At 31.8% G+C, this 15,026-nt stretch overlaps 1 protein-coding gene across 1 annotated transcript; it reads left to right on the top strand.

The window, feature by feature from the left end:
• Positions 1 to 9,055: 9,055 nt before the first annotated feature.
• LOC124914278 (probable LRR receptor-like serine/threonine-protein kinase At2g16250) lies at positions 9,056 to 14,105 on the top strand. The gene is made up of 4 exons (XM_047454791.1): positions 9,056 to 11,506; positions 11,590 to 11,718; positions 12,866 to 12,891; positions 13,095 to 14,105. Exons 1-4 carry the CDS (start codon positions 9,609 to 9,611, stop codon positions 13,700 to 13,702), a joined length of 2,661 nt encoding a protein of 886 aa, XP_047310747.1. The 5' UTR covers positions 9,056 to 9,608; the 3' UTR covers positions 13,703 to 14,105.
• Positions 14,106 to 15,026: the final 921 nt, after the last annotated feature.

The raw sequence follows: 15,026 nt of genomic DNA, 5'->3' as shown, positions 1-15,026 counted from the left end.
GAGCACTTTCAATTTTGTTTTGCTTCAATCTCTTTTTCTCTTGTACACAAAATAAAATGAACTCATTAAAAGACAAATTCTCTCTTTGGCAATTATAACTGACCTGAAGTTGAATGAATTGAACAGAAAGAGATATGAGCACCAAGTGCACGAGTAAGTCTTTAGACATCTCGAGTTTGAGTGCTTTCAACATAAAAACAAAATGAGACATTTCCATAATATACTCCTTTATGTTTTCTTTACCTTTAAACTTCATTAGATTAGTCTCTTTAAAAGAGTGTTAGTGTCTATTTTATCAATTTTCTCAAAGTATTTTTCGATTTTGGCAAGGAAATCTTTGGCATTGGTGATCTTATTAGATATTGCACCCCTAAAAGGCTCAGATATGACATGATTTATGATCACAAGACTCAAACGATTATAACATTCACACTTCTCATATATTCTCTTATCATGAGAGTTATTATCATCCGTAATATGAGTGAGCTTATCTATTCTAAATGAAAAATCGATATTCATGCATCCGAGAACAAGAATGTCCTATTTCCAATCCTTAAAATTGCTTCCATTTAGGATCATAACTGAATTAGTATTAGCATATACAAATACAGATACAGTAGCAACAATTGTACTAAAAAAAGTAATAAATTACATTAATAACATGCTCATGTTTATAATTTGAAGTAACAACTCAATTTAAATTATGATTTATCTCATCTTAAAATACTTAACACAACATTAATATCAAGTCTTTGGACAATAATATTAATTGTTAATAGTTGTTGTAATGATCGAACATTAATAATAAGACATGTCAAATAATTAAATATATCTTTGAATAGATTAATTATTCACATAAATAAGACTTTATAATCATTAAATGTTTACCATCACAAGTATTTATATAATTCGGTCAATTAATTATCAATCTTGGATCAAATAATATAATCACATGAATTACACAATACTAACATTAAAAAATTTATTGAATCAATTTTAACTAACATTACCACTTTGGTGATTATTTGTATCAATAAATACAATTCAATTAATAAACTATAATACCATTAATTTTAAATTTAAATGTTATATAACTCAAATCAATAATATATAATTTACTGAATAAACATGTTATTTTGTTTTGATAAATGACAGGTAGTTTATTTTATTTTATTATAAAAAAATTTAAAATATAATAATTCTTGAATTTAAAATTTGTAATATCTCTAATTAATTGAATAAGGACTCCCATTTAATTTAATTAATGAATGGATTAAATAAATAATAAATCTTTAAGATTTATTTAACAAAATTTTAAAATATTTTTATAATCTGAACTTAAATTTCTCTTTTATTAATTCTAAATTTATTAATAAGTTTGACTGTATTCTTCCAAATTTCAAAATATTCTTATAACCTGAACTTAAATTTCTCTTTTATTAATTTTAAATTTATTAATAAGTTTCATCGTATTTTTTTAATCTTCTTTAGATTACATTATTTTGACTTATATAAAAAATGATATTTACACAATTATTTATTATAATAGTGACCCATAAATTTTAATATTTCAGTTTAAGATAAGGTTATAATTTGTCGAGTTTGGTTTCTTACACATGTTGATTGTCATTATCTGTGATTCATTTCTTTTATCAGGAGGGTTTACTTTGTGTTCGTTTTGAATGGTATGATTTGAAATTTTATTCTAATTTTGAGTTATGTGAGTTTGAGCTTAGTTTTGAGATCACAATTGATAATGTTAATAGTAAACTTATATTATGAGTTTGTTGAGTCATTATTAAAATTGTTTTAATTTAGTTTTATATTATATGACTAATACTATACAAAGATAAAATTGTCGCAATTTACTTTTCATATATTTGTTTCACATACTTATTATATTCCTACTAATTAATTTTGATATTTAATTGATTTATTCAACAAGTTTTTTTTTTTTTTGTCAGATTACTCTCTTTTTATCAAACACAAACACCTCTTAGAAAAATCAGATTTGAAGTTTTATTGAGCTATTAAGAAGAAAAATATCATTTTATTTATAACAGTTTATTGTTTAAAAAATATGAAATGCCACAATTGTGAAGATAAACATGGGAAAATCATGTCTTAACTCTCCTATGTATTATTATATATTTTGTTTTATTAGAAATTAGTTGTAACAGTTAATATTAGATACTAACCTAAATTAAGAAAGAAATCAAATAATATATGATTATTAGAAAGGTTACCAAATAATTCATCAAAGAGATTTCTAATATTGTCCCTTAAAAAAATATCTATAGATCTTATTGTACTGGCCATAAACATATATACTTAAATTCTGACAATATATGCATTAAATAAGGAGAATTATGTCTCTCTACAATGACATCTAGTTGAAGAACTGAAAAGAAATTGACTTAAGGAAATTAAACATAACTTTAATAAGTAAACTGCAAATCAATAAAATTATTACTCTTCCATTAAAGCTGACCAAAACTTATAGAGAAAGCTGCAATTACACAGATCTATATTAACTGCTCTATAAATCCTTCTACTCTTAAATCTTCAATTATACTATTATTTATTGTAAGAAGAATTTACAACAAATAATACAATTTGGAGGAATAAACAGAAACTCGTCCCTTCAAGTTAGCTCAAGTACAGAAATCATGGGATTTGAGTTAACAAAAATAAATAATAAAAAAAACGAAATCAAAACGATGTTAGAGATGGTTCGAACTTTCAAAGATAGGGTAGAAGATGAATCGTAAAAATATGAAATCAAGTTTACTAATTCAAAATTTTTACAAAAATATCAGCCAATAGATATTATGACTTCTGGTGGAATCGACAATCTGCAAAGAAAAATCTATTCTTGTTTAAAACAATAATAATAACTAATATGTTATTTGGGTCAAATAATTAGAATACCTATATATACGGGTGAGCAAACGGGTAAACTCAACTCGTATTACCCAACCCATATTCAACCCAAATTAAATTTACCTAACCCATAATTCAACCCATATTATTTACTAATATGGGTTGGGTATGGGTTGGGTTGAGTATAGGTTGGGTAACCCAAATTATTTTATTTTTATTTTTTTATTTAACATGTATTTGACTAATTTAACACATTTTTATTCGTTTAACACGTTTTTCACGTTTTTGAAATTTTTAATACGTTTTTCACACGTTTTTGACACGTTTAACACGTTTTTGGCACGGTTACACATTTTTGACACGTTGAACACGTTTTTCATGTTTTTGGCATGTTTAACACGTTTAACACGTTTTTGACACGTTTGACACGTTTTTTACACGTTTTGACACATTTTTTCACGTTTTCGACATATTTAACACATTTTGACACATTTTGGCACGTTTAACACGTTTTGACACGTTTAACATATTTTTCACATTTTTGACACGTTTCACACGTTTTTCGCGTTTTTGGCACATTTTGACACGTTTAACACGTTTTTGACACGTTTTGACACGTTTAACACGTTTTCGACACATTTAATACGTTTTTCACATTATTGACACGTTTCACATGTTTTTCACATTTTTGGCACGTTTAACACGTTTTGACACGTTTAACACGTTTTCCACATTTTGACACGTTTAACATATTTTGACACGTTTTTCACGTTTTCGACACGTTTAATACGTTTTCGACACGTTTAATACGTTTTCGACACGTTTAATACGTTTTCGACACATTAAATACGTTTTTCACACATTCAACACGTTTAACACATTTGACACGTTGGACACTATTTTCATGTTTTAACATGTTTAACACGTTTTTAACACGTTTGACACATTTTTCACGACTACGATAGATTAAACACATTTTGACACATTTTTCACGTTTTTGGCACGTTTAACACGTTTTTCACGTTTTTGACACTTTTAACACGTTTTGACAAATAATCCACGTTTTTGGCACGTTTAACACGTTTTCCTTGTTATTGGCACATTTTGATACATTTAACATGTTTTTGACACGTTTAACACGTTTTTGACACGTTTAACATGTTTTTCACAGTTTTGACACGTTTAATAAGTTTTCACACGTTTAATGTCAAATGTGTGAAAAACATATTAAACGTGTCAAAAATGCCAAAAACATGTTAAACGTGACAAGAACGCGTTAAAACTTATCAAAACGTGTTAACGTGCAAAAACATATGTTAAACATGTCAAAAATATATTAAATGTGTAAAACGTGTTAAAATGTCAAAAACGTGTTAAACGTGCCAAAAACGTGAAAAACGTGTTAAACATGGTACAAACATGTTAAACGTGTTAAGAATGTGAAAAACGTGAAAAATATGTTAAACATATCAAAATTGTATTAAACATACCAAAATGTGAAAAATGTGTTAATGTGTGAAAAATGTGTCAAATATGTCAAAAACGTGTTTAACATGCAAAAAACGTGAAAAACATATTAAATGTGTGAAACACGTGTTAAACGTGTGAAAAACGTGTGAAAACGTGTTAAACATATCAAAAACGTGTTAGACGTGCCAAAAACGTGAAAACCATGTTAAACTTATCAAAAACGTGTTAACGTGTTAGTTATGTTAAAAACGTGTTAAACGTGCCAAAAACGTAAAAAACGTGTTTAATTTGTAAAAAATGCGTTAAACGTATTAAACATGTCAAAAACGTGTTAAACGTGTTAAACATGTCAAAAACTTGTTAAACGTGCCAAAAACGTAAAAACGTGTGAAAAACATGTTTTAAGTGTGAAAACGTGATAAAAATATTAAAAACGTGTTAAACGTGTGAAAACATGTTAAACATATCAAAAACGTGTTAAAATGTCAAAAACGTGTTAAACGTGCCAAAAACGTGAAAATCGTGTTAAACTTATCAAAAACGTGTTAAATATGTTTAAAACGTGTTAAACGTGCCAAAAATGTGAAAATCGTGTTAAACTTATCAAAAACGTGTTAACGTGTTAGTTATGTTAAAAACGTGTTAAACGTGCCAAAAACGTAAAAAACGTGTTAAACTTGTCAAAAACGCGTTAAACGTATTAAACATGTCAAAAACGTGTTCAACGTGACAAAAACATGAAAAACGTGTTATTAGTGTGAAAATGTGTTAAAAATGTCAAAAACGTGTTAAACGTGTCAAAAACGTGAAAACTTGTTAAACGTGTGAAAAAATGTAAAAACGTGTCAAAAATGTGAAAACGTGTGAAAAACAAGTTAAACGTATAAAAACGTGTTAAACGTGTGAAAAACGTGTTAAACGTGTGAAAAACGTGTTAAACGTGTGAAAAACGTGTTAAACGTGTGAAAAACGTGTTAAACGTGTGAAAAACGTGTTAAACGTGTGAAAAACATGTTATAAGTGAAACGTGTTAAAAATATTAAAAACGTGTTAGATGTGTGCAAAACGTGTTAAACGTATGGAAAATATGTTAAACATGTTAAAAACGTGTTCGATTTAAAGTTGGAAGATGATTAGTTTATATTGGATTAATAATAGAGAATTAAACTAAATTTATATAATTTGGGTAATTTGGGTAACCCTAACCCAACCCAAATTAAACTCAACCCATACTCAACCCAACCCATACTCAACCCAACCCATATTAACCAACCCAAATTAATATTTTGGGTTTGGGTTAGGGTTGGGTTTGGGTAAACCCATATTATGCTCACCCCTACCTATATATGTTGTTTAATATTTATAAATGGTATATATGCATCAATTTATGTGGAGGAGGCTAATGATAATAATGAGTTATAAATGTAGGCCTATTGATTAAATAATTGTTAATTAGTCAAGCCTATTTTTGTATGATGTGGCTAATGAGTTTAGAAGGCTTTCTTAAGATGTTTTTGTAGCCATAATTTATTCAAGACTTGTTGTGAAAGGTCTTGAAACATTTTTGTTTTGAAAATAAATGGCTAGCAAGAGACAATTTTATGTTATTGATGGCGAGTTTGTGAAATTCTAAAATTGTGGTAGAATATCCTTTGGCACTATTGTTATGTTATATCAGAAATTTTCGAACCGTGATTAGGGATAATTTTTTATAGAACGATCATCATTTCATGCTAAATTCGAAATGTTGTTTCCAACCTTACAAATATTGACAAGATTGGAGAAGAAAAAAGACATTTTGGTTAATTAGATTGTGAATTGTTTTAATCTCAATAATGAGATGTTGAAGTTTAACAATGTGGTTAATGCATGGACTATCAATAATGTATCAATTCAGGTGAAAGCGGATAGTGAGACAACTATTGATTATTCAGTTCTCTAAGAGTTTTGTATACAAAAAAAATCATTTCTACCTAAGTTTGAGAAATAATGTTTACTTAGATAAGAAGTCTTTTAAAACGTTTTACTAATTCATATGTGATAAAACTTTGGATAGTAATGGGTATATTTTACAGTGATACATTCTTAAAAGCCCTTTCATTATTTAGCACTAAAAAAAAATTGCGACCATCTCTAGCGATTGGTTATGATATCAATCGGTGTAAAGCTAATAATACCGATTGGTTATAATAACGATTGGTTGTAGGTGGTTTTTAAGTCCATCGTCAAATCTCAGGGCTCAACGCCCTGGACAGGTGGTGGAAACTACCAAGCTTGAGTACGGTAGGGGTAGAGGGAATTTCCGGTAGAGCATATCAAGCCCTGGTAAGGTTCTTCGCTTTGCATCAAATTAAACCACATGCTCCACCGCTTGTACGGGCCCCGTCAATTCCTTTGAGTTTCATTCTTGCGAACGTACTCCCCAAGCGGGATACTTAACGCTTTAACTACAACACTGAACATCGTATGAAAAGGGTTAAATGTCTAATTATGAAACCTCTGAAAAAAGAGGATAAATAATATGGTTTGCACAACCAAAAAATTATTCTAAAGGTTTACAAGAAGATAAAAAAATACGAAAGCGACAAATCCAAGGCAATAAAATATGAAAAAAAGATTTTTTGGTTCGACGCATTGAATTAGCTAAGCATTTTATTCGTGTTATAAATGCCCTGGCTAAACCTATTGATAGGAGATGTACAATTTTAGCTTCTGAATCTCGGTCAATTGAATCTCCTGCTCGGGGATAGGCTTACTGTGAATGCTTTCTTTCTCTTTCTTCCCTTAGAGTGAGTCAGGTGTAAATTCTTGCCGAGAATCATCCAGAAGGATAGAGGAGCTGAATCTTCTTTTTTTTCTTTTCATTGGAAAGACTTGTTAAACTTTTTATTATTCTAGCGTCGAACTATTTTTCCGCAGGTTTACCTGGTGATAAAAAAAGTACTGGTACTTTTTTTGATTTCTCAAAAATTTCATAAAACGGGCTTTTTAGAAACCCCCACTGCCGGTATAGTCCAGGAAAATCCGATAGATACTACGCAGTAATTTTTCGCGCTCTTTTGCAGATGGTCTATACCGATTGATATCATAACCAATTGGTACTAACTGGGTTATACCGACTGATATTATAACCAATCGGCATAGACCTAAAATATTTACGAAAAATGGGCGACAATCTTGCCGCGTTTATTAACTAGGCTATACTGATTGATATTATAACCAATTTGTATAGAACTAAAATATCTACGAAAAATGAGTGACAATCTTGTCGCGTTTATTGAGTTACAGTATCGATTGTTGGTATAGGTCATGATGACGCCTCTAGGTATAGAGGAAATAATCACCGGAGTAGAGTGGTCATTTCATCTTTTGAACGAAGTCAAAAGGTGAAGAAACGACAAAGTTTCGTCTTTAAAAAATCAAGGATAGAAGCCTTGATCTTATCTAGGCCTGGGAGATTATCGAATCAAAATTTTCAATTTAATAGTTTTTTTAGTAGTTCTATAACATTGTTGGCAAGTGCTTGACAAACAAAATCATAATTATTCTTGGGTTAGTTATTTAAGACAAAAAAAAAAAAAATAGGATGGATTTTATTACAAAGTAAAGCAAATTTATGATGATTTTCATTGTGTGTATAGATTAGGCTAAAATTTCTTAGGCAATGTGACTTTTGTTAAGTTCGATATTGAAAAGTATGTAAATTGAAATTATTGATAGACATTATGTACATAGTGTGGATGGGTGAAAGGATCGTTTGGATTCCTTCTTATTTGTCTACAATCATGTTTTCGGTCTTTGTAAGTGCTCTAGTGACAACCTATTATCATTGTTCATCTTCATGATTGTTATTGAAACATTTTCCAAGTTGACGATACATGTGGAGAAAACTTCTCTTATCACGGGTGTGGATTGTAGAGTAGTGTGTTTCCACCTTTGACTCGTTATGTATTGTACAAGTAACAAGTCACTATAAGAATTTGCATAATGTATCGTTGTTATATAAAATTGAGGAAAATATAAAATACTATCCGAGAAATCTTTTTTGTAAACTCACGCTCTAAGTCTCAAAAGTCTTTGTTGGGTAGGGCTTGACGACTTTCTTTGCCTCAGCTTGACAAATTGCATTCCCGCGCAACGACAATGTGCGCCTGAAAAGCACAATCTTTCGAAAATCTATCAACAAGTTCACCGACCGAGGAACAAAAACTTATGGCACATAACTTGAATAGCACGAAACTTGTTCCTTCTTGTCCATATAATTCTCATTCGGGCATATAAATTACTTTAAGTCATATTCTAATCATCTTTCTCTCCTTCTTCGCATTTAACCTTAATATTTCCACAAAACTTTCTTAATTGAAAAACCAATAATTTGGCTCATCTTCACTATTCTTCTACTAATGCACATCTAAACAATTATTCTAACTAAATCAAAAACTATTTTATTCCAAACAAAATTTACCTTAATATATGGAAAATATCTTAGAGATTCACTCAATTTCACATCTTAAGTTAATAACTAATTATATTATATCTTATTTGGAAAAAACAAATATATTTTCATACCATTTTAATAAATAATAATTTTATCATATATATAATAATTTGACTGATATTGAAGTGGGATACTAATAGAATTTTATATAAAAATATATAAATTATTATTAAAAATAGAAGAATCAAAACGTGAAAAGCTGGAGCCTTTATGGAAGATGGCGAGGTTTTCGGAGATCAATTGGCTGGTCTAAGTCTAACCAGAGTCAATCGCAGCGGCCGCCGGCGAAGTTCTTTTGTATAAACGCAGTTCTATTTCCGGCGAGGCGGGTTTATAGCTGAAAAATACGCATAAAATCACTCGTTTATTTCCTCATATCATAAATTTCTTCTTAAGAAACAACAGGCGATAAGGGTTAGAGAAAGCAGGCGTTGGAGGGTGACTGATAGATGAAGAAATAGCGACCCACTTTCTCTTTCTCTCTCTCTCTTTAGAGAATTTGTTTTTCTTTTTCTCTCTTCTAAACAACCCACTAATTTGACCGACTATTTAATTCTGTATTCAACCTACTCTCTCGTTCGTCAACTGAAGTGAACAGCAGAGAGAGAGAGAGAGAGTTGGTAAAGGTTAGCATTGAAGAATCAAATCCAGTTCAATCGAAGCATTATTTCTTCTTTAGTGATTGCAGTTGAACTAACACATGGGTGTTTCGCTATGAATGAAGATGAAATGAAGAAGACAGGAGATTGGTGAAGAAATGTTTCTTTCTCAAGTCTTCATGATGGATCGGAAATTGGCAACGATTTCATTAGGTATTATTTGTTTTTGCTTACTGATTCGTATTACATTGGAACAAACTGTTGGGTTACAATCAAGAGATGAAAGGGTATCTATGATTCAACTCAGATCGTCTTTAGGTTTAAGAAGTCGAGATTGGCCGATAAAGTCCGACCCTTGTTTAAACTGGACTGGTGTTCTTTGCCGAAATGGTCGAGTTGTTGGGATCAATATTTCAGGGTTTAAGCGAACAAGAATCGGTAGTCGAAACCCACAATTCTCTGTTGATGCATTGGCGAATTTGACTCTTTTAGAATCGTTTAATGCTTCTAAGTTCCTTCTTCCTGGTCCAATTCCTGACTGGTTTGGCTTACGGGTCTCTTCTCTGAAGGTGCTTGATCTTCGGTCTAGTTCAGTTACAGGTTCAATTCCTACCAGTCTTGGTAATTTTACCAATCTCACTACTCTCTATTTATCTCATAATAGTCTTATTGGAGCAATTCCTTCTAGCGTTGGACAATTATCTAGTCTTTCTGTTCTTGATCTTTCGCAAAATCTTCTATCTGGAATCATTCCTCCGACTATTGGGACTCTGTCTAAGTTGGAACTACTAAATCTTTCAAATAATACTCTTTCTTCAAACATACCTCCCCAAATGGGTGATCTTCGTAGCTTGATTGATCTTAATCTCAGCTTCAATTCCTTGTCTGGATCACTGCCAACAGATCTTAAAGGTTTCAGAAATTTAACAAGATTAGATATTAAGAACAATTCAGTTTCAGGGTCACTGTCAGCTGATCTCTTTTCAGCTCTAACTGGTTTACAGTCTATAAATCTAAGTAACAATCGATTTTCGGGTAATCTTCCTGATTTATTATTCTCGTTGATGCCTGAATTGGTTTTTCTTGATATCTCCGGTAATAACTTAACGGGTTTACTTCCAAATGTTACTTCAAACGTCAATAACTCTCGACCAGCAACATTGAACCTCTCGTTCAATCAATTCTACGGTGTCCTGACATCTACGCTAGTCAGATTCGACTCGATCGATCTGACCGCGAACTATTTTCAAGGAAGAGTTCCCGATTTTGTTTCCAAGAATGGATCTTTAATTGGGAATTGTTTGACAAATGTATCGAATCAGAGGAATCTTAATGATTGCTCCAAGTTTTACGCTGATAGAGATCTCGGTTTTGATAATTTCGGATTACCAAACGCCACTGGACCTTCATCTGGCCGGAAGAGTAATAACAAACGTTGGATCATATTAGGTGGAGTATTGGGAGGTTTTGCAATTATTGTAATTTTGGCGATTATTCTCCTAATACTGTATTGCATTACTCGTAAAAAACGATCAACGAATCCGACAAGGGGAGGTGTTGAGTCAGTTCTTCCAATTGAAGCCACACCTTCTCCTTCGGTTTTGAATGTTGGAGAAGCATTTACTTATCAGCAGATTCTTCAATCGACGGATGATTTCAACGAAATAAACCTCATTAAGAATGGCCATTCGGGTGATCTTTTTAAGGGAATTCTTCTGGGTAATGGAATACCGATTGTTATCAAAAGAATTGATATACCAAATGCTGTTGCAGCCAGGAAGGAAGCTTATAAAATTGAATTGGATTTCTTTAGTAAGGTTTCGCATATGCGATTGGTGCCTTTCTTGGGTCATTGTTTGGAGAATGAAGATAATAAGTATTTGGTTTACAAGTTTATGCCGAATTCAGATCTGTCGAGTGCTTTGTATTGGAAGACAAATTCGGATGATGACAGTTTACAGTCATTGGATTGGATAACGAGATTGAAAATCGCGATTGGAGCTGCAGAGGGTTTGTCTTATCTCCACCATGAATGTACACCACCTCTTGTGCATAGGTATCGCAAAATTCCATTTCAATTCTCAGCTTTTTTTTACTCATTGTGTTAACATATTTGATTTATTTTTTTATTTTTTGAAGAGATGTTCAAGCGAGTAGCATACTTCTCGACGATAAATTTGAAGTAAGGCTCGGGAGTTTGAGCGAGGTTTGTCCTCAAGAGAATGAAGCTCATCAAAGCAAGATTACAAGATTCCTCCGTAGGCAAACGTAAGTGGTCCTATGTTTTATTTTCTTTCCTAGAATCATTAGATCCGATCTCACTTTTTTGCATCTGGTAGGGTTTAGTGTATATTGGATCTAAATCTGATTGAGAACCGTGAATAAATTTATGAACCTGAGTGAGCCAAACAAGTTCAGATACACCCGGTGTAACTATTATTATTTTTACTTAAAAAACGATAGCTCTATAACAGTTGTTGCACTTGGTAGGGTTTCGTGAAAATTTTGTAATAGGAATGTGAGAATAAAGATAGAACCGTGTAAATCCTCCATTTACATTGTGACACCATCATATTTGGAAATACTTTTATTTGGTTTCTGAATTTGGATATAATAGAGAAACCACTAATAATTCAGATATTTAGGTTTTATGTAAATTTTGTAATAGAAATGTAATATAATCATGTATTATATATGAATATACTCCATTTACATGACGTCATCCTATTTGGAAACGCGTTTGTTTCTGATTGGACATGAATATTGAGAAACTGTCAATTAATTTTTCAGATACACACGGTGTAATTATCATTATTATTTCTTTGATTAGAATCATTATCTCTGATACCAGTTGTTAAACATTTGGTAGGTTTAGTATAAATTTTGTAATAGGAATGTGATTGAGTCAAACATAGAATTGGATGAGTATGATAAAGAAACCGTCAACTAATTTCTGAATACGACAAAGTTTCAGATGCATCTGGTTATTTATGATGCATCTGGTTATTTATGATTATTGTTTTTTTATTGGATTCGTAAGATGTGATACACTTGGTAAGAGTTTAGTGTAAATTTTGTAATAGGAATGTAATCTTCTCAAATATATAATCCTCCATTTACATCATCATCTCATCCTATTTGGAAACACTTTTGTCTCTGATTTCAATTAATTTCTGAATTTGTGTCCAAGATACACCCGTTTTCAAATATGGTGTTTACGAATGAAGTCCAAGATTCTGTTTCATTCCAATTAGGAATTTTTAGGAAATTGTATTCATAGTTCCTAATTCATGTCAGACATGATGAAAACTTCATTCTTGATTCAACTATAATTTTTATGAAATCTTGCATTTGCTACTTTTGTGTTGATTTGTTCACTAGAGGCATTTCTCACAATTTCTTTTATTTTCTGCAGATCATCATCTGAACTGAGCACTACTGGTAAGTTGAATTATTCCCATTTGAAAACACTTTTTGGAGCTAGAATTGGGCTTGGACGAGAAAATGTCTATAAATTTCCTTATAAACACTTTTTTTTTGTGAAAGTCTCCAAACCTCCCAGACCCAGATCTAGCTTCAGAAGGTGTTTATTTTATCTTTATTTTTTTTCTTTAAAGTCCCATAACACTCTCGCCTTGAACCAGGTTCACCCACAGCTACATGTGCGTACGATGTTTACTGCTTTGGGAAAGTATTACTCGAACTAGTTACGGGCAAGCTTGGGCCGAAAGCATTAGTTGAATCCGAAACAAAGGAATGGTTGGAAGCCACATTACCATATATCAATATATACGAAAAGGAGCTAGTAACAAATATAGTAGACCCATCTCTACTAATCGACGAAGATCTTCTAGAAGAAGTTTGGGCAATGGCTATAGTGGCAAGATCATGTCTCAATCCCAAGCCTTCTAGAAGACCATTGATGAGATACATTCTCAAGGCATTGGAAAATCCTTTAAAGGTCGTGAGAGAAGAAAACAATAATAATAATAATAATACGAACTCTGCCCGGTTGAGAACTATGTCATCTAGAGGGTCATGGAATGCCGCTCTCTTTGGTAGTTGGCGTGCTTCAGATGTGGGGACCACTCCTGTAGTACCTAAAACCGAAGGAAGTAGTTTTAAACAGTCGGGAACTTCAGCTTCTCAAGGGAGTGGGAATAATGGTGGGGGAGATCGTTCTTCGTCGACTAGGCGACAGTCTAAGGATATATTTCCAGAACCATTTGATGTAGAAGATGGGAATCGATGATTCTTTTTGTTAATAATAAACGAAAGAGTAGGCAACCCCATTTGTGTGCCTTATTCTTTCCATGCCATTTTTTGTTGTTGATCGGTTTCGAAGGTTACATAGCTTGATGATGGTGGTTTTGAAGAATGAACATATATGGAGAAGAAGGGAAATTGGATTTGTTGGTTTGAAATTCTCTAATTTATTGATGGAGGCTTGTTTGGATAAGGGTTGGTTAGAGGAGTATTTGCAAGTGTGTGATTGAATTATTCATTGGGTTTCATTGAAGGAATGTACATTGTGATTATGGTTATTTAACTACCTTTTCTTGTGGAAAAATCTCAACTTGAGTTTGTAGAAGAGGAGAATCCACTGTTCTTTCTTTTCTTTTCATTTTTTAATAATAAATTGTCAGTTGATACCATCTCTTTTTAGAACTTCTGACATCATAGATGATTTTTTTTTATCTAAATTCATATCCATAAAATAAAATGTTTTCAAATAGGTCAATTATAACTTGCATTTAGCATCTATCTTTATTGCATTGAAGTGAATTTTGATTTTAGTTATTATATTATGGCTAATGTGACTTTGAACATATTTGAATAGCTTTTGAAATTAAATAATGATCTATTTTTTGATGGCCTCCTCGAGATAGTTTTAGCCTTGCTTTGCTTATGTCATATTAATCTTTTTATGTTATTTTAGTTTGATCCTCGTTTAGTTCTTGTAAATATTTGTCGTACAACAACCCTTAGAGGTGCATGATTTTGATGAGCCATGAGCTCAAGGGGCCAGTTGTTGACTCATGTGATTTGCTCTCCATTGTTCAATTGTCCATACATTGATAAAGACAAAGTTTCAAACAATGAATTCAGACTGTAGGAAGAGTGGATTCAAAGAATGAGAAATCAGACTGTAGGAAGAGTGAATTCAAAGAATGATTACTAAGAATAAACTGAAGGCAGGATGGGTCCAAAGAAGTATAAAAATAAACTATGAAATCTCAACTTCAAATAGAGATGCCTAAGCTTCAAAGTGACGCCAATTACAAGATTTGTGCTAACCGGACTCGAAAACGAGCTCACAAAGGAACCCGAGACACATGGGAAAACTTAGCTTTCGTAATAGTGGACTCTTCAAAACAACTCTAGGGATGTTGTCTTTCAATTTGGTTGCATGACTTTTGACCAACATTGCAAGATCGATGTAAATTTGGTTTTACCATTAGATGTGTGCGGTTTTGGCCACATGGAAGACTAAGTAAAAATGGAGAAATTTGAAGAAATGACCTTAATAATTGTTTTAATTGCGCAAATGACCAATTCCTATTTTTCGGACAAAA

This window comes from Impatiens glandulifera, chromosome 9 (assembly GCF_907164915.1).
Source record: "Impatiens glandulifera chromosome 9, dImpGla2.1, whole genome shotgun sequence".
NCBI classification, from domain to species: Eukaryota; Viridiplantae; Streptophyta; class Magnoliopsida; order Ericales; family Balsaminaceae; genus Impatiens; species Impatiens glandulifera.
The sequence above is the reverse complement of the archived record's forward strand: the minus strand, read 5'-3'. Positions and strand labels throughout refer to the sequence as shown.

Excerpts from the sequence above, each read along its gene's own strand:
- LOC124914278 (XM_047454791.1), top strand. The coding sequence starts at position 9,609 with ATGTTTCTTTCTCAAGTCTTCATGATGGATCGGAAATTGGCAACGATT. Across the intron at positions 11,719-12,865 it reads AGATTCCTCCGTAGGCAAAC|ATCATCATCTGAACTGAGCA; the intron begins GTAAGTGGTCCT and ends TATTTTCTGCAG. Across the intron at positions 12,892-13,094 it reads ATCTGAACTGAGCACTACTG|GTTCACCCACAGCTACATGT; the intron begins GTAAGTTGAATT and ends GCCTTGAACCAG.